Genomic DNA, 25,207 nt, shown 5'->3' on the forward strand with positions numbered 1-25,207 from the left:
TGCTACCTTGAAATCCGCGCATTGGTCTTCGACGTTGCGCGTTGGTCAATCTAATTCCGCGATAATAACAGCAACCGCCGTTTTTGAAGTTGGTTCAAAACACATTTTCCATTCATTCCCTCAGTAGTTTTTCCTCCTCCCAAATTCTGGAAATTATCCAAGGCCAATTCATTACCAGATACCAGTGGTTTCTTACCATTTCTATAGATTTTCGCGGGAGTCGGTCCTTTTCGGCAGCTCTATTAGTTTTCAGCTGTCCGATTTTTCGCCAGATTGAGATGCTCATCGAAGAAGTGCTTCTCCATGTTGGTCACTTCGTGCTCGTTTGTTATCAAATGGCCTTCATCGACCGTCCTAGCACATCGCAGGTTTTGGTGTGTAACCTATACGAGATTAGTTCAACTTCTCGTAAAACTTGCACGTGTCATTAGCTTGCTTTAGTGGCGATAGTCCGTTACCAATCCTGCGCCGAACAAATTATGGTCCTCCTGTACTATCGGGCCCAATCTCCTTGAACACCTGCTGAGTGTGCATCGTCGTCAACAGCACCGGACTGGACGCTCTTTTCCTAATTTTCTGCTGAAAACAGTTTTGACTACTCTTTCATCGGGCATTCTGGCCACGTACCCAGCCTACTGTAGCCTGTCACATTGTACCACAGAGAACAGACTACACTCAAGTACTTTTTTTACACGGTTTGTTTTTTCGAATATTAAGAACGGGGCAACTTAGAGACCATTCATGTATTTCTCAATACATTTGGGAGAGGCCCGACATTCGGCACGCATTTTGTAAATTGTCTCTAAGTTGCTTCGTTCTTGAGTAATCGAGAAAAACAAACCGTGTAAAAAAAGACTTGAGTGTACCAGGTAATTGACAAAAAGTGTGTAAAAGGTTTTTATGTAATCTACGAGTAATCCTTCAATAGAGCACCCCTCGAGCAGTAAGTGGCAAAATAAATCTTGATGTCGCTGCCATCGCTGCTATGTAACTCCAGCACAAAGAAATGTTGATAAAGGTACATGGATATTTTTTGATGCGTTTGGCAAACTATTTCTGGAGGGCGCTACCGACAGATTTTACACACAAAAAATCGATTACTTCCTTCGAGCCTGTTAATCTGTTCTCTGTGATTGTACTACCTTCATTATATCAGCATATTTGTATACTTGGTAGAGCTCGGAATTCATGCGTCTGCGCCACACTCTATCTTGTATTTTTTGCCACTAAGTATTGATCGCAAAATTTTACGTTCGTGAACGCCAAGGACTCATCGATCAGCTTTCTTCAGCGTCCATGATTCATGTCCGTAACGGGGCCAAGGTATTCTGTAAACCGCGAATTTGTAAACTACGGAACTTCAGCTGGCTCCGTGATACGTGGAAAATCCGATTTGGGGCTGCGATTCGTTGTTTTACTTCAAGGTTCACATCGCGGTCACATGTCACGAGTATACCAAGGCATATGAATTCTTCCACTTCCCACATTCCTTGTCCAAGTACATTGTTTTGGCAAGGTTATTGATAAGTCCCAATCTTGCTGCTTCCTATTTAAAAGGTCTACTTTACGGTTGATTCCGATGATATCGACGTCATCCACAAAACCAAGAGCCATGTGAGATTTCGTAATGTTAGTCCCGCTCCTTTCCAAGTTTGCTCATCCGCTATTCTGACGCATAATTTAGACCCATCCAGCTTCGTCAGGCACAGCTTACTTAGAGTCATCGGAAAACTATTTTTTAGCATTATCTGCCACAGCTAATTTCGTTTGACTGAATCTTACGCCGCCTTAACCCATTAAGTCCTAGCGTATGAAATTTAATACGTGATTTCAATTTAAGCTGGGTCATAGTCTGACAGGCTAGGCCGGCTTACAGTCCATAAAAAGATAAAAGATCTGATAGTTGTAATCCCGAATTTTGTCTAGGAACTAGCGTAAACCAAAACCGATGTATAGGGATGAGGAGAGAAACATGATCACAAACTAACGCGAGGTGGTCGACAAGTGGAGCAGTTCTTCGAGAGGTATCTCAACGGCGATATAACAGAAGGAGACGAAACGGAAGATGACCTAGGAGTGCCTACAAACGATAATAGCGTGCCGGCCCCCGATCTCGAAGAGATCCGTCTAGAAATCGGTCAGCTGAAGAATAATAGACCCGCTGGAAAAGACCGACTCTTGGCAGAACACTACGAAAAATGGTAAAGAATCACTAGCATCGTCACTTCACTGGATAATTTCTAGGATTTGGGAGGATGACAAACTACCAAAGGAAGGTGTGGTTTGTCCCATCTGTAAAATGGGCGATCAGCTCGATTACTGTAATTACCGCTGCATCACGCTGGGCAACGGCGCCTACAAGGTGTTCTCCCAGATCTTGTTACGTCGACTATCCCCAATAGCAAGAGAATTCATACGGCAGTATCAAGCGGGATTTATGGGGGTCCGTGCTACTACGGATCAAATTTTCCCTCATTAACAAATTCTCCAGAAATGTCGAGAGTACAACGTACCCATGCGTCATATTTTCGTGGAGATCTACAGCATGCGATACAGTCGATCGCGAACACCTACAGCAGATGCACGAGAACGATTATTCGGACAACCTGACACGGCTGCATAAAGCTACACTAGAGCGAATGATGTGCTACGTGCATGTTTTGGTGCACTCTCGAGTCCTTTTGAATCGCGCAGCGGGTTACAGCAGGGAGATAGACTGTCCTGTATATTCCTCAACATCGCTGTTGCAGGTGTGATCCAGTGAGCAGGCATTGAAACGAGAGGAACGATCTTCAGCAAGAGTAACCAACTCCTAGCCTTCGCACATCATTACTAGAAACCTTGCAGCGATGGCGGCAATCTACGCCAGACTGAAAACAAAAAGGTAGATTGGGTTACCAATGCATCAAAAATCAAATATATGGTAGGAAGAGGCTCCATAGAAAACAACGTTCGCCTTCCACGGACCATAACTATTGCCGCTGATGAACTTGGAGTGGTTGATTAGTTCATATATCTCTGGTCACCGCCGATAATAATTCGAGTAAGGAGATTCAACGACGTATTCAAGATGGAAGTCAAGCCTGCTTTTCCCTCCGCAAGACACTTCGATCAAGGAGCATACGCCGCTGCACATGATGTACAAAACGCCAATAAGACCGGTAGTTCTCTACGTACTGGAAACAGTAACTTTGTTCACGCAATACAGTGCACTTGCCGTATTTGAACAAAAGGTGTTGCGGACTTTTTTGGCGGAGTGCTAACGAAAAGTGGAGATTGGCGTAGGTCGTAGCTGTATGAATCACGTGCTGCTAGCACTACTTGGGAAAGTTGGGAGAAAACGGTGGCCAGCCATGTCGCAAAGAACCGCAGGACGATTGTGCAGTGAAATTTTTTTTATTTAAGAACCCCACCTGCACCAGGAATAGATAGGTCCAACGTGCTAGATGGCTCATTCAGGTTGAAACAGACTTGCGAATCTCGAAAAGCTCAACGAATTGGCGACGAGTAAAGCTTGCATCAGATAGTATTGGAACAAAAACAATTGCGCATATTTCAGTTATTTATTTTTGAATTCAAGATCTTTTCTTACACAAATCTAGTATTTTCTTCATACTTTTAAGAAAAAATACGAATAAATAAATACGAATTTTCTAAATGCATTGATACTGATTGCAGGTATTTTTGGTTGCTTTTATTAGTTTGTTGTTATATTCATTCCACCAAAAATAAGTTTCGTTTTTGTTGTTGAATACAAATTTTCAGTAAAAACTCGAATATTATTCATGGTAATCTACTCAGATAACACAAGATCGTAATAGAAAGTTCACATTAAATCGTATGCATGTCTATTTTACATTGTAATTATATAATGATTAGAGTATGTCAAAACAAAGTGAACAATAAATAGTTTTGCAGTCGTGCGTGTCCTCATATACAACTCATGACTGTAAATTATAAAGCAGTATAGATGCTTGCAATATTTAGTTATATCTTAATCATATATTCAGGAATATTAAGTTGCGTGTTATAAAAACCGCTGTATAAAATGCAAGATAGAATTACAAATAATTGTTAGAATTTTAGCACGTAGATTGCCTACATTTTGGTACATATATGTTCTTATACGGCGCCAAATTCGACGCTCACCAAAAATTCGACGCTGTGATAGGTTATTCGGCTTCATCTCGATGGACATGTAAAACTTTTCAATGTGGTCGGATAGCACAATCCCAATAGTTGAGAACGGCGACGGGTCGTTAATTCCTAGTGCTCTTCAACACTGAACAGTTCGCCAGCAATATTATGCACTCTACGTACCTACTCTGCGAAAACGGGTCGGTGGTTTAATGTCTATAAAAGTAAAACTCGTACGAATTTTGTCCATGTCGTCTCGAAAATAGCACTGTTTTTGCAGTGCATAAGTATTCTGAATATAACACAAATAAATGATAAATAATTTCTGGAATTCCTAGTAGACCGACGTGTCACAAATCTTCCGAAAGCTTTCTGCTAACGATTTATTTTCTCTTTTACTTCTCAGGAGGAAGCTCGCGGCAACCCATCCCTTCCGCTGGACCTCGAAGTTCCCTACAACGACGATTTCAGCATCACGCGTAATCACAACCTCAACCTTAACTTTAAGGACCGAATCGTAACGCGAACAAGTTTAGCCAATGGCGGAGCTAGCTCCGGATCTAATTCGGGCAGCGGCCACACTATCAACCGGAACATTCACTCCACCACGTCGAGCAACACGAACGTCCAGGATAACCGCTTTCATCCACCAACTCCGATCAACAATCGGAAAAACCACTTCCTTATCAACACCTACAATCCGAACAGTGACGTGAATCAACGGATCATCACGCGAAACCGGAACATCATCGGAAACGTGTACGATCAGAACGCACCGACCGCCGGAAACGGTTCAAATCCAAACCACAAGACCCACGTCGAAATCATCACCAAAAACGGGTCTACGAAAAAGAACATCATCGTGAACAACTACGACCCCGATGTAACGATCAGTGGCGGACACAACGGGGTTAATCTGAACGTGCGCAACGAACTAAACGAGCAAAAGCAAACGTTCGCCAACTCACTCTACGATCGGAAAAGCACGTGCATGTTATATCTGCAGGCAGATCACACGTTCTTCCAGAAGATGGGCTCAGATGAAGCCAGCATCGAAGCGATCACGCGGCACGTGCAGAGGGCCAACATGATCTACCGAAAAACCGGTAAGTAATTATTATCATTTTGTCAAAGTCTTGAATTTCAAGAAAATGTATCTCAATCTACTTTTTTTTCAATTAAGTAGGATTGTTTTCCTATGGACATAAGTTTGATAAACGAGCAATAGCCTCCGTTTCGTTCCTGGCCTAAGCTCAGTATGTCAATAACAAAGTGCCTCACACTCATCGGCTCAGCCAAAGGCGTGGAAATTTCTATTTCTCGGGGGGCTGTATAGATCGTGAAAGGGTCCATTTTAGAGGAACGCTCGGTGCGGATTAGAAATTCAATTTACCGCCGATGAACAAAAGAGTGGTTGCACCAACATTCTAGCAGTTTGGGTGGCATGGAAAGAGAAAAAAATCGATTCCATGTAAGTGTAGTGCAACCAATTTTGCTCTGTGCAAAAAATGAAACCCTCCATTGTAGACTTCCACACGCGGACCGAAACCGCCTGCGGCAGTAACTTTTCTGACTCCTGCGTGACTCCCTATCGTACGTGACCGTGTCTCTGGTGTACGGCCATTAGCTAATGTACCCGCTGGTCGTAAATTATGTCATTGCGTATTGGTTTGTAGTGCTTCCGCGCACGGGACTGTGGCTGACAGTCAGTGCGTGTTTCGTGCTGGAACACGTGTATCCTGCGGTTCGATCCTTCCTGACCCTTCACACTAAAAACTGACCTCACATAGCTCAAACCCGGCGCCAGTGTGTCATGTTTTTGCAGATCATTGATTAATGCTTCGATGATATAGTCAGGAATTTCACTATGAACCTGTTAGCGATGCAGCCAGCGTTCGATATGACAGGACTCGTCAGCCACGTTATTTGACCGAAAATTGTGCGCTATGTCGCGTTCGATGCTAGCCATTATATAGACTAGTGCCTGTTCAGACTGGTATAGCTAACATACGTATTTCACATTTACGATGAAGAGGAACATGTTTTGCATAAAACTGCATTCCCGGATACCTAACCTCCCACACTAGGGTAGTACACACATAGGGCCATAACTGTCGATGAATTATTATCGCTTGTCCTTCATAATTAAGTGCAGGGATTAAGCCATTTGCTTCGTCGTTCGGATGGCAGCGGCTGCGATGCCATCGATATGAATTATGATAGCTTCCTGTGGTCTTGTGAAGGACTGAGCATGGAAGGTTACAGAATGCTTTATGTCGTGTCGGGTGAGAAAACTAATGCGAACAAGTTAGCCCGAGCGTTCACAATGTTTATTTTTGGACCACAATTCCATACCCCAACCTACGCAGTGAAAGCATTTGTTGAATTATTCACTAGCTAATTGGAGGTCTGCTGTGGAGTCTCGCATTGCTGTTCTGTTTGTGTATGCGTAGCAACATTGTTTGCTATTCATATCAATTTCGATCAACTTCACGTAAATCGGATATTAGGCTTCCAGAATATACAATTGTCCGTTTTGTTTTATTGGTTTCAGGAATTGCAAAACCAATTTACCTCTCATAATGCCTTCACCTTAGAGTTTTAGATGCATTGCCGACTAATCGCTTTTCGAACAGCAATGTAATTTCATTGAAATCTCAAATCTTAAAAATCAAAGAGACCCTATTGATTACTACACTCTTAAAAACACAGTTCAGGACAATGAGTTGTAATCTCCATTTCAAATCAGTTTGCAAGATTTCTTTATAGGATACATGTTAAGTAATCCACTAACTAATTCGCCTCCGTCACCCGGATGTGTGTTTATACGACCAATAAAACCAAGGTTCCTTTCTTTACTGATAAAATTATTCTACCAATGGGGGAAATGCAGAAAAATGTACTGTTAATCATTTACAGTTGAACGGTAGGAAAATCAATTATCCGCCCGCTTAAAGGTTCGTTCGGGTTCCCGGGCCAATTTATGGAACGGTTTACCCCGGACCAGCTAGCACATAAACACACCTTCAGAAAAATCGGATTATCAGCGAATCGAGTTACTACCAAGTTGGTTGGAAGGATCCTTCGGAGTTGGGGTGGTCATTTTTGGCTACTAACCAACGAAAAACGTTCCATTCTCGATTCCTTTTGGTAGATTAAATTTCTCCGCAGGAAACATTTTCCCCCGAATGTCGCACCCTAACTGTGCGCGTCCGATTTGCTGTCTTATGTCTGCGGGTTTAGGCGGTGATGACGCGACCGATGGGCGAGATAGGACCATAATGTTTTGGGGTAAGATTATTCGTTATGATAAGAAGTTGGAAAGTGACAAGGGAGGTTACACAGGGCGGTTAATAGGACGGCCCACACTCCACTGGAACCGAATGGTGTGACAGACGATAAAACTTCTACCCGTGCAAAATCATTAATAACTGAAATTGATTTCCTCATGCGAAAAAGCTTTCTGCCAGATAGGAATTTGATTGGATTAGGAAAAAAGAATGCTGAAAAGTTCAACCAACAGATAATTTAAATTTGATGAATGAAGCGGAGGTAAAAATGGAAATCTGGTGTAGCCAAAATCCGAATAGAATTGTTAGCACAAACAATTAGGAAAAAATACCTATCCGGCAGCGAAAACTTGCATCATCGCTCAGCTAAAGGATTCCTATTTTTGGAAATTAAATTGTATCCGAGTTATGTGAACATTCAATTTTATTCTGACAGCTGAGGAACAATATGTCGCAAAACGTGTACCCCTCTCCATTCCCAAGCCGCGCCGTAGACCGTTCAGAAAAGCTCAACCGTAGCACATTTTTTTCTGACGCTACGCCACTATTAATTTTTTTTTCTCTCTGATTGAAACTGTTTGTTTCTGAGCAGAAAATCAATTATTCGGCTACCGGGATCTGTTCGTGCAACAGAGGCTTGCTGATTTTTTCGTCCCTTCCCGAAAACAAAAGTACAGGTTTAACAATTCAGCTGTTGCATGTGATTTTTTTTTGTTCCACAGAATTATTTAGGTTGCGAAAAAACAGCCCCCGGCGCTTGGTCTGCATTGTGGGCTGCAAAATTCTGATCAACTTTATTGGTAGATAGGTGGGCAGAAGCAGCGATATCGGCACAATGCTGTTGTCTGCTTTTGCTCTGTTCCAACATAGGTACAACTAGGAATATTTAAAAAAAAACTTTCGAGGTGCAAATGTTCCGATTGTTGCGTTACGCAAACCAGCCTTTTTGATTCAAAGCTGCTAGCATTGAAATAAAATTACAAAGCTACGAATCAGAATTATCATGTTGCACTAATTAAAATTGGTAATGATTTAGTTTTAATTGCTGATTTGAGCTTCTACTGAAGTGAACAATGTTTAATTAATGTAACGACATATATTGTCAGATATTTTCAGACTCCACGTAAAGCAATGCGCTATATTTTAAAATTGCACATTACATCGAATTATGCTCTTATTGCATTTAAGGTTCTGACAAAAGAAACTGCAATTATTAGGTAGCAATAAAATTGCCTAGAACAACCATCGACTAAAATAATGTAGGTATACAATCTACTAGTAAAGTTCAAACCGCCTAAGGGAGCATTATTCGTCATCAAGGAAAACAAACTAAAGAACAACCAAGTTAAAGCACATCACAGGGAAATCCCTCTTCGAATCCTTGTAGCCATCACTTGCTCTTCACCCCCTCAAATTGACTCGTATTCTGTTTCATTTATCAATCACAATGCTTCCTCAGCGGAACACCAAGACAGTAATTTACCACACCATGAGTAGCATACACATGTGTGTAATGCAAGTACATTAAGAGCCCGGATCGAATGCTTTCATTTTGGTGTTCCTCGGGCGTGTTTGTGCTGCTTCCTCAAGTGTAGTTTTCGCCATTGTGACCAAACGAAGTCGCAACGTGTGGCACTGAGTATCGCACGGAAAATCCTTCCCGTGGGAAATGTATCTGTCCAGCGAAAGTAGTATAGTGGTACCGTTTTCTTTTCACTGGGTAGGCAAACTTTTGTATTTACCGCAAAACTTAACATTTTTGTCCATTTATTGCAGCTAGTTTCTGCAGTTGTGCGGTGGAGAAGAAGAAAAAACAACTTTCCGCAGTCGGCATCAGCTGCAGTGCTAAGCCGCAAGAAGACAACTGGGTGATGTGTATTCATGTCTCGATATGTGAGTGTGCGTGAATCTTTTTCCACTTTCAGTCTTGAGCTCTCGAGTAGAACTTGAGCCACAAAAAGAGTGGAGAAAAAGAAGAACACTTGACTATATGGAAAGCAATTTCGATGAATAAACATCATTTTCTGCTCGACAAATAGAGGCAATGATTGACGGATTAACTTCTTGTGTTGAGTTGTCGGCTGATTTGGCCGCTCGGTTTTCATTTTCCATATTAGATAGGTGGTAGAGAGGGTCGCATCTTGTCTGGATATAGTGACGTATTTGAGAATATCGTAGGCCTGGTTTTCAATAGGATCATTGTTCCGCGTTCTATTCATTACTGTTAGTTACTTTAGTTGTTTATCTTAGAACATTACGTTAAAAAACTAATATGTCCAATTCTTTTTGGCATGTATTTTAGCATGGTTTCTCAGTTTTTATGCTCACATTAGGTTTTATTCAACATTTAAAAACAACATCTCTACCACTGACTAACTGACACGACACATAGAAAAAAATACTTAAAAAAACCTCATCCTCACATTCCGCTTGCACACCCTCTGTTCACACGCATATTGCAGTGCCGCTTATATTTATAGGGTTTTATCCTGCGGGATTTTCACATTTGTACAGGTCTATACTCAACACTCGAAGCAACACTCAGACACCTCAGATGAGTAATCTTTTCATGTGCGTTGGAATTAGTCTCAGTGTTTCGTCTGTTTGTCTGTGATAGAGGAATTAAACTCTACATGTCAACAAACCACCTATAAACGTCAAAGAAGTGAGGTAAACTTCGCCCATGCAACACTTTACAACAACACTGTAGAGATTGCAGCCAATTACCGTATGCAAACTTTGCCGCGTATACGTACACGTAAGAGGTTTCCAACGGTTGTATAACATTTCGGTATAATTCCAATGCATCTCTGAAAAAACTGCCTTTGGTTACTTTACTAATTGCCTCTGATTCCCATCAGGTAAGCATACTGATTACTAAAAATTAATTATTATCAATGATTTCTTAAGAATATCATCGGCCATTGTATTGATTGCCATTGGTTACGTATTTAAGACGTGAATGATTAGCAAAATATTCTCTGATTACTTCGCATTTATACGCCTTACTGGAAACCCCTTGCGCACACGCAATTTGTTTGTTGCTGTTGATGGTTTTCCCACTGTGCTTTTGTAGAGGGAAAAACCACTAACACAACTAGAAATTAGTTAACTCTATCAGCAGAGCGCACGCTTCATTTCACTGCTATGAGCTTTCATATATAGTATATCCACAGACTAATAGAAGTAACACTTCGAACAAATTTTTCAACAAAGCATCGTTTCAATGACACCCCTAAAACTTAGAAAAAACATTAGCATCACCTGGTGCAGTCATAGCGCTGCGCAGAGCAGCTAGCTATAAATTTAGCAGTGCTATAAATTTACTTGTATATTATCTGACAACAGCGCCAGAGCAAGTGAACGGCGTTCTCGCGCTGCGACTGTTGTTTGAGTCTTGGCTCAAGTGAACATTTGAAATTATCGTTTTTATTGGCGATGGAATGAGGCTTCAGTATTACATCTGTTATTCTGCGGCATAGGCGTAGCGACGGGGGGGTTTTGGGGGTTCAAACCCCTCCCCCCCAGGAGAAAATTGCTAACACACTTTCAAGTTTGAAATTTCACAGCCAGCTGTTGTTTAGAGCATAGGAAAATGTACGGGGCTGATTGTACGATCCCCGTCGGCGTCGTCAACTTAGAGCCGGGGTGTTTCGTACTGTTTTAAGCTCCATTCTTTTCGACCTTGGATTACTCGTCGCCCATTTCCAAGGCATCTCTGAAGTCGCAGTTTTTTTGCATAAAAGATAAAAAAAGTCGGTTTAGACCTGGACGAGCTATCTCGCACGTTGAGTCACTCTATGGCGGTGGGGTTGTTGTATCGTTTCCTTACCGTTCCTAGATCCGTTTTCTTTTCGACGTGACCGGTTCACTGTTGCCGACTTCCGCCAAATGTACGTTGTTAATCTTCCCAAGCAGTGTATGTTGCTTTTGATTCATGCACCTCCGCTACTCTTCGCTTTCAGCTTGTACTCCGTCAATTGTCGACCGCAAAGTCCTCCATGAGCATCGTCTCTCGGTCTATTAGGGGGTTTGAACATTGTCAGGTTCGTGAAGTGGCTTATGCCTCTTAATCGCAGTGTTTGGCGAAGGCCAAAGTAGGTCCGTTGTCCTGCTTGAATATGCCGCTAGATCTCCTTATTTGTGTTGTTGTCTGCGGCTTCCCGCGCTCTCACATACACGAGCTCATCTACCACGTCCACGTCTGATTCGTCGCCGTCAACGATTACCGTCTGCGAAAAAGCTACGTTCGTCTCATTTGATAGGTGTTAAATCAGACCGGACTAAGTCACAAAATTTAAAAAAATGATTTGAATGAGAAGAATGACAGCAAACGAGCACGAAGTTTCTAAGCTACATTTTACTCTAATCAGAATTCCTAAATGTTGCAAACAACCAGTTATGTGATGATTTCGAACAATTGATAGCTATAAACCTACAGCGCAGCTACAGCTACAGAGCAGCAAAATTTGAACACGTTTTTCTCGAAATAAGAATTTTTTCACTTAGAGGCTCAAACGGTCGCTGTTAAGTCAGATCGAGCCGCCTGACTTTACAGCGACCGTTTGAGCCTCTATCATTCATGTATTTGGTCTTTGACGCGTTGGTTTTAAGTCCAATCCAGGCTCCGTTTTCAGTCTAGCACAGATGACCTTCGTCGTGGCAAAGTTTCTGGCTCCAAGTCACCTGCTCAGCCACCTTGCAGAGTCACCTGCTTAGTCAAGAACTTTGCTACCTTTACTGAGAATCAAACCTCTTGTTTCGATATCTGATCCTGGGATCACTTTAAAAGCGATGTTGAGAATCATACAGGATAAGTTGTTCTGCAGCACCCTCGCCGAGACTCAGTTCTATGGACATTAACAGCTTCTCCCAGCTAAGATTCGAACATACAACGTACCTCAATGCCGGCTGCAAGGCCAAAATTTTATCTCTATTATTTCAATTTGATTTTTTTGTCTGACGAAGAACACTCAATTTGAACCAAAATAGTTTTCAACTGAAAATAATTCCCCATTTCCTGAATAAACTCCTTAAGGTTAGGCTATATCAGATTTTTTCTTGTAAACAACTTCTCATCCGAAAAGATCACTTCGGAATCACCGTGCCAACGGAGCAGCAACTTGCAACTTTCCTGCCTTTTTTGTTTTGTTGCTTCCGTTAATCCATGGATTTTACATTTTTTGAATGCTTTCATATTCATATTCATTCATTCATATTCAGATCCATTTTCAAAATTCGACGAAGAGCTTTCCCTTTGATATTCAGCTGAACTGCCATTTTCCGAATTCGCTTGACTCGCTTGACCTCTGTTACGTCACAGACTACCCAGCCAACACCAACTCGTATATCAATGTACGAAAATTGTCGTATATATCTCTTAACAAATTCGGATTCGTAAATAAAGCCTAATAAAGCGTGCACAAGTTGAGTTGTCTGTAACTGATCGCGCTTAATCGGATCTTATCGTATTGAAATACCTATATAAATGTATCACTCAAAATTATTCCTCAGTGCGTATATCGCCCTATATCTAAAATGGTACGGATAAGCGGCTTTTACGAGGCGAATACGATTTTGTTGGATACATATCAGTACGTAACTCTTATTTACAATCCAATTATACATATGAAAATGCTGACTGGGTACGCGCACCTCTTGGTGACAATAACTGGGCCCGTTGATAGGAGGGCCGGGTTGACGTTTCTACCGAACTTGGTAAAACGAGGAAAAAGATTTCGCTGTGTCAAGGACACATTCGTCTAAAATTTGTAGTTTGTAATACAATTTAATTTGATTCATCTGATCAAGAACTTATTTGATAGTTCCAAATAGATTAGTGTGGTAATTGGCCTAAATTGAGATACGGCCTAACCTAAAACTAGGAATATTCTAAAACTAAACGTGGCAACGTAGCAGGAGGCACTAAACGTAAGAGCTATGTTATGTATAAAGTTCACACTGCTAATTCAATATTATTAAAAGAAATTTTAACCAACCAAATATTCCTGTGGTGGTTTACTCTTTCGGAAACTTCTCTCACGCTGGTGCAAGCAACAACCTCTGCAGTTCTAACACTTCGTTTTCTTCCGATTTTTACGCTTTTCAACAGATTCCATCTCAACGAATCTTTTTAGTGTATAGTATACAAATCCTCTTTTTATGCCGTGATGTTTGAGATCAGAAAAAATATAGCCACATGTAGCACCATTTCGAAATTTATTTATTATCAACGACCGTAACTCAAACTCTGGTACGTAGCCACCGAACGAGAACACAATACGAAAATGAAACTACCTCAAGTAAGACTTAAGACATGATGACACACACACATGGTCTTAGTTTGATTGTATTCATTGAATATGCCGCTGCAAGTATAAAATGATTTTTGTTCGAATATATATGTCATACTGTATACATACAGATCTCACAGATAAACTTTATATACAAAAAATACACAGAGCGCACTTGCTTATAAACAACGAATGATGCACACGCTGTTGTTTAATATTGACTGAGGCGCTGTGATTTTAATAAGGTTACTGACATCCGTTCATATTTGTATCACGAATTTTTGCCGCCAATTTTGGATCCATTTTTCGGGCTCATAACAAATCTTGCCCCGGATAACAGAGTGTTCATGAGGTGCTCTTACCAGCCGTAGCTTCTATGACACATGTATTAGCTTGAGCTTTGTACAAAGCGTGTAGGGAGCGAGCTGCAATTCTAACCGCAAAAATATGGCGTCCTATCAGGGGTCTGGTTTTGGTTACAAACAAGGCTCTTACACATTACAAAGAAAGAAAGAATGAAATCGGAAAGGTCGGAATAAATGAAATTGTTTTTTTTTTTTTTTTGAGTGGTTTTAACCCAAAGGGTCATTCACCACTTGGACATGAAATTGTTCTTCAGAGCTACCTATATATTAATAATAACCATTTCAATACATTGAAAATCAGTTTTTAAACTGTAGAATTGCTAGTATTTCCTAGTTAATGCTGGATCCCTTTACCTAATTCATCGCAAGCAGAAGCAATTGTTCATTAACACTAACCCTGAGGAGGCCACATCCAGTATCCTACTTCACCCTTCTGGCAACCGAAAAATTGGGTCATCATTCTGACTAAATGAACCAAGACTGATTACGACTGATTCACACCGAGAACAATTGCTCAAGATAGAAAATGGCTGATAGCAAGCAAATGCACGAAAACGAAACACCCATTTCACAGACCATATACAAGGAGGAAACCGAAATTTTTCGATTTACCAATTACCGTTTAGCGGAAGTCGAAAAGAAAAGCCCTCTTCGCCGTATTTCGAACCCACATGAACTTTACTGTTCGTTACATCGCGTTAATAGGTACGCACTGAATGGTATTCGATTGATCTGCGCCAGTTTGAAATGATGATTGTTTTTTTACTTCGCTGGGTACCGATTCGTAGAAAATTTCGAATTAGACTCAAACACGCGATTGCGTTCTGAAGCCTCTTTCCAGTTATACATAAAAAATGAAATTTCGATTGGTCTGTCCTAAAAGCTTCATCAACAATCTGATTAGCGAGCACTCAACTGTAACATTATCGCTATTTTCAACGTTATTGGTCCTTTTTGCTTTGGGAAAGCGTTTGCATTCTAAACCGGGCGGGTGGAGTGCACTACACAGTCGGTAATGGCTATCAAATTGGAATGTATGCTAATGCACTGTATATCCGAATAAAAAGGCTGCAACACTTCGCTCCAACAAAAGTGCTTGCTTCGACAAGTGCTGAAACCTTGCTAGTGAGCGCAGTGAGGATCGGAACCATCAGTTCAGAATATAAATTAAATTAATGACTGCTTCACATTTCAACAATACCTACTGCTTTGAGGAGGAATGCTTTTTTGTTGGTGCAATTTGGAAATCGTTAATGAAGAAACAATGTAAAAAACTTTTCAATTATTTATTTATCGTTTTTGTTTGCTCAATCAACCGTCACTCTTGAAGCCTCAATTAATTAATGATTTTTATTATGTGCAACTTGTTATTCTGACAGTTCGGTTTTACTGTGTACTGTTATGTTTATTTTCCAAATTTACAACACTACACGCAATAACAGAGTTAATTCTATACGGTATTGTGCAGTTGTTACTAGTCTCTAGCGTTTATTATTATTCAAACGAGCAACTAACAGCATCCAAACATAGCACACTTACACTACGATGATGTGCATGTTGTTGCTGTGTAAATCAAAAGGTAGGCATTCGATGGCACACATTAGGACTGCCATCACATCGTAAGTATCCACTTGGTTTTGTTTGAATTTTATAAAGGTGTTATTAGGGTATTATTCATAACTACTCGTTTTATTATGGAATTACGCAATACCAAGAGGATACGAGTCAAAATACACTTGTAGCTAGCTAGAAAACCATAATAAAACTGTTAATAAAGCAAATTTATTGTGTTTGCGTCTTGCGTATATTACCACGATAAAACTAATTGGCTGCACCACGTCTCTTATAAACTTACCATACGTGTGGCGCATCAATACAAAGAAAAGAAAAGCGCATCAATACAAAGAAAAGCTCGCAAAGAAAAATCTATCAAAAACAAGTGTTTTGCAGCAAGAAAGTTATTATCAAACGATTTTCCTGTCACAGGAAGCAGCTAAATTGATTTTGATAGAAATTAAGATTGACTTACTGAATATATTTATTTTGTTAAAACGACCAATTTTCGAAAGTTGCATGATTTCGAGGGCGCGTTGATTTTATCATGTCATGTCAATATGCACGATAAAATTTTAAGCGCAAGTGCTGTAAACCAATGTTAACAGCTAAAATTTATTAATTATTCTATGGGATATTTTATTATGGTCGCTGCAAAACAAATCGATCAGGACCAGGAAATCTGACAGTAAAACTTTGACTTTTCTGCTCACAGATGTATTTTCAAGTTAACAAAGTTTGCGAACTTATTTAGCTTTTCACCAGAGCAAGCTGTATGCTTTATAGCTTTGTAGCGAAAAGCTTCACTAAATTATGGCGGTAGCTGTCAAGCAGCGAAAAGCATAATCGATTTTATTGCTGCTTTCAGTAATAAACTCGTTATAAGACTGCTTCAGCTTATGACCTGATTCTTATAGAGGTTATGAAAACCTTCTGAAGAGTGGTCCACTTGACTGGAAGGCAGTTTTATAGCGGTGATCAGAAAGTTCTGGTGGAGTTCATAGTTTTATTAGCAGTTTTATGGAATTGACCATGAAAACCACTAGTAGAACGTAATAAAACTTAAAATTGTTACTTGGGTGACGAAGCAGTTTTTTTTGCTACTATTATGAAAGATACTAAAGTTCAACACCAAAATCATTTTCTTATGGGAGGCCATATTGCCATATTGCAGTATGTTGTTTTAGCTCGCAAACAAAAATTCATCATAGCAAAGTGTTTTGCAGAAAGAAAGTTATGATCAAACGGTTTTGCCTTTCTACTATATAAATATATAGTATAAAGGTATAGAAATCACTTGAAAAACCGGAAATGGAAAGAAGGTCCTACGGGCCGAATGTTATATACCATTCGACTCAGTTTCGAAAACTGAGCATTTTCTGTGTGTGTATGTATGTGTGTGTGTGTGTGTGTGTGTGTGTGTGTGTGTGTGTGTGTGTGTGTGTGTGTGTGTGTGTGTGTGTGTGTGTATGTAACGCTTTTAATCTCACTCACTTTTCTCGGAGATGGCTGGACCGATTTTGATGTTCTTAGTGTCAAATGAAAGGTCTAGGTGTCCCATTGGTCGCTATTGAATTTCATACTGATCGGACTTTTAGTTCAAAAGTTATGTATAAAAATACGAAAAATATGGGACTTCATTATCTCTTAGATCCCTTAACCGATTTGAACAAAATTGATTGCATATGAAAGAGGAGCCTTACAAACCCTTAACTTCCAAATTTCATGATGATTGGACTTGTAGTTTGAAAGTTACATAAAGAGATGTGAAAAAATAGTATTTAAAACATATTTTTGTAACATTTAAGAATTAATTCAATGAAAAACATCACACATTTTATTATTATTTGAAAATTACTGCTGAGATCTATCAAACGAAACCGAGTTATTTAAAATCGGACGGTTCATTCAAAAGTTATTCAAACTTTAACACTTAAGCACCGTATATTAAACCGTTAAAACGTGTGAAATCAAACCATATCAATCAAATGTTGATTGTATCCAATGTGCGTGATGTATGTGTGTATGTATGTATGTATATATGTATGTATGTATGTATGTATGTATGTATGTATGTATGTATGTATGTATGTATGTATGTATGTATGTATGTATGTATGTATGTATGTATGTATGTGTATGTGATGACAATTTGCAATGAAATTCAAGAAAAGTGAGAAACATGTCAAAAGTCAGAAGTTTTTGAAGCTTCTTAGTGGAATACGAACTCTGAAATAAAAGAAAAGAAAAAAACTTTTACCGACTAAATTGCACTATTTAATATTTATTCGCGACAGATACGTATACCCTTTGAAAAAAGACACTGATGAAGCCTGCACGTCGTAGGCGACCTACGTATCTGTCGCAAATAAATATTAAATAGCGGGATTCAATTGCAAAGTTTTTTCTTTTCTTTGATTTTAGATTTCAATTGTCATTTTCTTCACTTGCTGTTACTCACAATTGCACGCAAAGCAAAAAGCGGAGAAAAGCAGTTAATTTAAGTATATAAGTATAGTGTTTTATAGGATCAAAATACTAGTGAGTTGATTTTTCCAAATAAATTTATACAAATTTTGCGCATCAATATATGCTCTTTTCAATCCATAGATACTAGAGCTTAGAAATGTTATTTGAAAAATAGGAAGTAAACGTTGCACGGTAGTAACTTTGTACGATTTGTTTTCGTTAGTGACATTTTAAAGGACAGATGTCTTATGTCATGTATCATGTTTTAATAAATAAATCAAAAAAAGACAAGCACTGGGAATCATATCGATCATATTTCCCATTCTCAAGCATGTTTATGGCGCAGCTTTGGCACTATTTTTCGACCTCATTTTGTTTTCCTAACCCTCTAACATTGTAAAAACGATGCGATCAAGCTAATGACTATCTTTTCATGAAGGTACATTCAAAAGAAGCTTAAGTTTTGATTTTCATGCAAAAATAATTATCTGAAGGAGCGCCAGCTAAGAAAAAGTTCAATTTCTCTTTTTCATATCTAATGCTCTATTTAGTTATTTTTTCTAATATATTCTAATATATCTAATAAATTTTTCAGATATATTGCAAAATTGAAGCCAAGCAAACTAATAGTAAAATTTTGAGATTAATCATTTTGTTGTCGATATCCTTTTTCTTCAAAAGCGAAGTATAATAATATTTTTTCTGAACTCTTGTTTTTCAAAGATGCTTACTTTTGAACGCATGGTATTAATATCAAAATATCAAATGATCTGCTATGAACACATGATTCATATTGTCAATTCAAAACAAGTTTCGTATATGGCTCTGAAGCCCGAAAGTTAAGGCCGTCTGTAGACCCGTGAGAGGGTTAATTTTTAATTTTCTATATATATATATATATATATATATATATATATATATATATATATATATATATATATTCATTCAAGTCTGTAAAAATTATCTTTTGTGTTTACATTATTTCTCGATAAATCACGTAAATATTATGAAACTAAATAAGGTGTTCATCAAGTAGCATAAATGACACTTACAAGTATTTACGCACCCAAGGAAAGAAAATATAATTATTCTACGCAATACGTTGTGAATTTTACTGGCAAATAAGGATTTTGAGGAATACGGAACGCATATTTAAAAATATAGTCAAGCTAATTATAGATGTTCCTGAGAAATTGAATAGTGATTATTGTGGCAGTAGAAAGGCTAGGTCACGCCGCTAGGTGGATTAATTCGGGTTTCTTGTCATGAAACTCCTGTAACTAAACTGATTTTGCTGCAATTTGAGATTGACTAACTGAACATATTTATTTTGTTAAAACAACCAGTTTTCGAAAATTGCAAAATTTCAATACCGCGTTGATTTTATTCACCTATCATATCAATATGCACGATAAAATTTAATGCGTATGCGCTCCAAACCATCGGAGATTGCTTAAAAAATTTTAGTTTTTCTGTATTTTGTTATGGTCACTAGAAACCAAATTGGTTAGGATGGTCTGACAGTAAAACTTTACCTTTTCTATTCACTGATGCATGTTCAAGTTGATAAAGCTGGCGAATTGATTTAGCTTTTCACCAGAGCGAAAAGCTTTATTAAATTATGACGGTGGCTGTCAAGCAGCGGAAGCTTAGTCGGTTTTATGGCTGCTTTTAGCAGAGCGTGATACGACTACTTGAGCTTATAACCTGATTCTTCAAAAGGTTATAAGAACCTTCTAAAGAGTGGGCCACTTGGTCGGAAGGCAGTTTTATAGCAATCATCAGGAAATTCTGGTGTAACCCATAGTTTTATTAGCGGTTTTATGAAATTAGTCATGAAAACCACTAGAGGAACGTAATAAAACTTAGAATTTTTACTTGGGACAAACCTGCGTACAATGTGCAATTGGCGCTTCGTTGTTCACATGATCGATAAGTCATTTGTAAGAAATTAAATGTATCTAGAAAGCTTTATGCATAGCCCTCTTTCTCTTCAAATGTTCGTATGGATGTTTAGCGTCGTTTGCTTTCGTGGGTCGCTCATCTAAAAACTTTTGTGAGTAAAAACGTGTGAGTAAATCTGTCTCATCATTTTTGGATTTTTTGCAATACTTCCTGATTTCTAAGTATGCGTCATTCCACTTAGGCATATCTTCAGCTCTTTCTTAGGACGTCTAGGGGAAGAAAGTTTTTTTTTGCTTCCTGGACTTTTCACTTCCTAAAGAATGATAAAGAAAGCTCCATCACGTGGTGCGCAGTTTTCCTGACCAAACTTCATAGTGGTTCGTTTGGAGAGCTCTTTCAAAGACCGCTTGCTTCTGTTTCCGCACAATTTGTGCACGGGTATATCCAGAGCTCATGCGAAGTCCCCTCACAATAGAGACATTTTCCAGTGCCTTTCTTGCAAGTATCGTCGGCCTGAATTTATCATCACACACCGTTCCGTGCGTTACGCAATCGTACGACCCAACTGCTTGCAATTACGGCAATTCATAATCCGCGGCACAAAACAGCGTAAAGGTGGACCCAAAACCGAAACTGGAGGTATACTTTTTTAATACCGTTGTCGAACGCTAACTGCTTGCAGTCCACAATCTTTACTGGTTGGATATTGAAATACTTGAATTTGACGATTCCAAAATCCAGAAGGTCCTTGACGGTCAGACTAAAATCGCTAATCTCCATTATACGGGCAGAAATACATTCGACATAGTTACTTTCGCGTAAAGACCTCACAAGCAGTAATCTCGTTTGCTTGCTTGATGCTAGACCTAATCACGCAGTTTGTTTGGTCGAACTTGCAGAATGCCGGTTAGAGCCAAATAATGCCTATCCAGATCCCAAGATATTTAAAGTTGAAGATTTCATTTTGGGCTCAAAGCTCCGGTCAAACTGATCCTTGATAGATTCTCGATTCTTTTACGAAAGTTTATAGAAGACGAAAACCTTCGACAAGGACCTCTTTGTTGAGGCACTTAGGGTGGTCGTCGAGCCTTTAAATCGGAAAGCGGAAAGGGTTACGAACACGTTAGTGAGGGTATGCCGAGCTGAGGGCCATTTGACGCGCAGAAATTTTAAATATATCCACCGACATCAGTAAAAAAAACTACTTAGCTGAAGCACTCGCTGGAAAATGCTTTGTTACTCTCTTACGTGAACGACACCACTCGTCCGCTTCACAGCAAATTGAAAATCCGATTCGCACAAAGCACTGAGCAACGGTTTCTTCTTCTGATGGCGGAAAACGCCCAGCAGTGTTAGAAACACAATGAAGCGATGCCTTGGAAAGCGAATTAGAACAGCCATGAGCAATAATCAATCCGTTAATATATACTTTGACCGCTGTTTGCAAAATCAAAAGTTTCTAAAAAATAGATAGAAGTTATACAATATTAACTAACTTATTGAAAATAAACGGAAATGTGTTTGTACTGATCATACAAAATATTTATTCTATTATAGATGTGAAGGAATATATTTCTTTTTATACTTGCATAACAAGTTCATATATTTTTAAATCGAATTTAAATCACATTCACCAATTCACTTTTATATTTTTATATTGAATCAATAGCTCATCAATTTTATATCAAATTGAAATTGATTGGGTGTCGATAAGAATACAACCTAAATAGCAATAAATTATCAAAGAAAAAGCAGGGATGAAAAATTGGCACTATTTCAATGAACATCCGGTTTCGCTTGCTATTCATTTTCTATCTGCCACTTCCGCTAGTCAGCCAGAAATAAACAATTCACCCGAAGACTTTGAAAAAAATAAAAACCAGCGGGATTCCTTCCATCAACGAATAATACCGCGGAAGCGACTTTCTATCGATTGAGCTTTTGCGGTAGTACTTTTCAGATGTGAAGTATGGTCGTAAGAATTGTGCAAGGCGCTTAATAACAATCAACAACTTTATGATTTTTTTATAAATTTACTTGGTGAAATTTTCATTTTATTCATTTTTTCGTTTGCAAATCAACTGGTATAGTTAATAGCAGAATGATCAAGTGTAAAATCTTGTTTTTACATAAGGATTGTGGAATCACAAAATAGAGCTCTATAGACTAGATGAAAAGCACACACGCAAAATTTTGTGATTGACGCTAGCAGGAGTAAAGCTTTGAATGCATCGTCGATTGTGCCAATCTGCTTGTCATTTTTTTTTGCATCAGACAATCACATGTCTTTCGGCAAGAAAATGAATAACAACCGGTAGAGAAATATTGAAAACACTTCTTTTTTTCCTGCGACTTTCTTCCATCAGCTCGCACAGCAGCGCTGCACGCATCATCAGTCATCCAAATAACGACCGAAACCCGTTTTTCATCCTTGACGTATTTTTCCCGATCCGTTCTCCTCTGCTGAAATAACAGAAAACTTTTAATGGTACGGAAAATCAATGTCTCTCGCTGATAACGTGGCATTGAAGAATGAAGCACGTAAATACCGCTTGAGTTGTGGCTGAAGCTTACTTGGCGTGAAAATCGTTAACTTTTACGAGCTCAAATTGTGCGCCCCGTGATGAGGGGAAACAAAATGGGTACACAGCATGCTTATGGTGTACATTTTCCCCTGGTTAGAGCAGCTAGTTTTACTTGTTTCCTATTTCCTACATTTTGTGGATATCTTCGAAGCTTTTCAATGTGAATCATTTTGATAGATCTTATTGGCATAGAATTCACTGATTTATGACAACTTTATGTTTCAAAAAGTAATTTAAAAGCAAATTCTTTTAGTGTGTTGTTCTGTACAAATACACCCGCGGCTTTTCGGAAAAAAATCTAATCCTAGTAAAGAAAAGTCAAATGAAAACATCGATTTTATTTCCTTACTTTTATATCTCATCTTTCAGAAGATTTAACAACTCAGAAGATTGAATCAACTGTAAATGCTCTTTCTTATAAAGGAAGTAAGAATTTCCTTGGATAAGATTACTGTATGCTAACTGTGATTGTATAAATCACTAATACCTACAGAAGGCGACTTCTAACAGAACTTAATCTAATGCGTCACTGAATAATAACCAACTTCGCCGGTTGTAGCCAAGATGTAGTCAGTGATTTTTTCCTCACAAAACCTAATCGACATCTACCCAGATCTGTGGATCTAGTACAACATCAATGCCGACTGCTATAAATTCTTTTTCGTTCGAGAACCATGACTGCTGAAATTGAGTGTTTTGGTTGATTTTTCCACTTTTTTTGTCAAAAAAAAACGGAACTTTAAAGTCAAGTCCTACAGATAACCACGCGACTCCATTAACTCACATTCGATGTAAGCGCATTGTGCTTTAAATCATACTGGGTATCCAAAGTTCAGTGTCCCGTTACAGCTTTGTAAATTGGAACTAATGCTAATGGCATGTAGTCCACATAATACGCAAAGTTCGGTGGCGTTTAATTGATCCTATTTACTTACGAAAAAATGTTGTTAGTAACGATTTCGAATAATCTTATTAAGGCTCAAAAAACAAAACATCCAAATTATTGAATGATAATAAAAAATATCTGCTGCTGATGTCGCACCGCGTTGCATTGCCGATTTAGCATCTATTTAGAGTTTACCGATTGGCACCAATGATGATCCAAACCGTACTGCAAATGCCAGTAGTAGCTTTGCTGAATTGCCGTATGCAGCTATACACACAACTACACGCGCATGTTATCCCCGTGCCAAGTGCCAGAACAGACAGACCGGTATGGTCTTTCCGGGGAAATACCAGCAGTAGCGCTGTAGTGTTTTATGTGCCAATAAGCAGGAATTTTTTCCCGTCGAAGCGAAAATGAGTGCTGAATGCGCGCCGATGGAGAAACGAGTATGCCAGGCTCCAGGCAGAACGTGACCGATTTTCGAGACAGCAAAAAACCATCCGCATACCAAATTCCGCGCGTCTATGCCGAGCGAGCTGCGTGGTATTTTTCGACGTTTCGGTCAAGGCTGGCACCGTGGCTGAAAACAGCCTCAGAACTGAGAAAAATACCGTGACAATTCCCAATTTTTAGACTTTGTAAAAAATAAAATTTATTATATTAACCACACCTGTTAAATTCAATTCACAAGAAAAAAATTCTCTCCACAACAAGTGCACAAGAAAATAATTTCATTTTCAAGACTAGACTTGCGGAATGCTGACATTGCAAATCTAATTGATTTTGAAAAGCAATTCAATCTTTTCCAGACAAATTTAAATAGCTAATCAACTGCCTCGGAATCGAACGAATCAATATCCACTAGACGAATTCGAATTTCCTTCTTTCTGCCATTCGAACCACTTCAGTCTTGAACCGAAGAAGCTGGTTGCGAATTGGAATAGTTTGACACTTATTATAGAATCTTTTTCCCGATGTCTCCTCATTGCGCATTGCATCGTATTCAATCGACAGCGATCAACCCACCTCGGCACTCACATCGCCGCTGCTTCACGTCGAACCAACACATAAAAAACAGCGAATCAACACCATCGTCTTCTAGAGGATTGCACCATTTCCGCTTCTGAATTCAGCTTCCATCGTTTCATCGAAGCGAAAATTGCCAGAAGACAGAACGGTGCGCCGTGAGCAGTCGGGAGGCGTGAGCAAACGTTCTGTCAAATTGTGGATAGCTTCTGGAAATTGGCAGCTTAGAGAGCAGAAAGAAAAAAAATCGGAACTCAGGTTTCCTCTTACGGCTCAAAATAGAGTGCGATTGTAGGTCGAAAGGTAGCTATGTAATAGGATTGCGTCTCCACATTGTGGATTTTGTCAAAAAGGAATCCGCCGATTATTTGGTTTTAGTTGTTGTACCTATTACGTACAACGAAATTTATGTTCATCTTCAACTTCAACTTCATCATCTATCCTTGCATCATTTTTATAAATTGATTACTAGTCGTTCTACAAATTTGAATTTGTTTAGCTACTAGCTGACCCGACAAGCTTCGTATTGCCACAAATTAAACTGTGTTGTACATAAATCTCGGATGACCTTTATCACAATCGAATTTTGCAAATTTCTGAGGAGTTCATTGATGTTTTAATATACAAATTTTCCTCACAGTAAAATAGAAAACAATTCCTCCCATTGCTTAACCTGATGAAAAAAGCGGATAACATT

The 25,207-nt window shown here is 39.0% G+C and overlaps 1 protein-coding gene across 1 annotated transcript in view; it reads left to right on the forward strand.

Moving 5' to 3' along the window:
* LOC128745614 (uncharacterized) overlaps positions 1-25,207 on the forward strand; it is a 289,476-nt gene that overhangs the window by 176,400 nt on the left and 87,869 nt on the right. Inside the window, exon 5 of the mRNA XM_053842691.1 lies at positions 4,544-5,243. Coding sequence (XP_053698666.1) covers positions 4,544-5,243 — 700 coding nt within the window. The remainder of the gene's footprint in view (positions 1-4,543; positions 5,244-25,207) is intronic.

The sequence above is a fragment of the Sabethes cyaneus genome, chromosome 1, assembly GCF_943734655.1.
Source record: "Sabethes cyaneus chromosome 1, idSabCyanKW18_F2, whole genome shotgun sequence".
In the NCBI taxonomy this organism is placed as follows: domain Eukaryota; kingdom Metazoa; phylum Arthropoda; class Insecta; order Diptera; family Culicidae; genus Sabethes; species Sabethes cyaneus.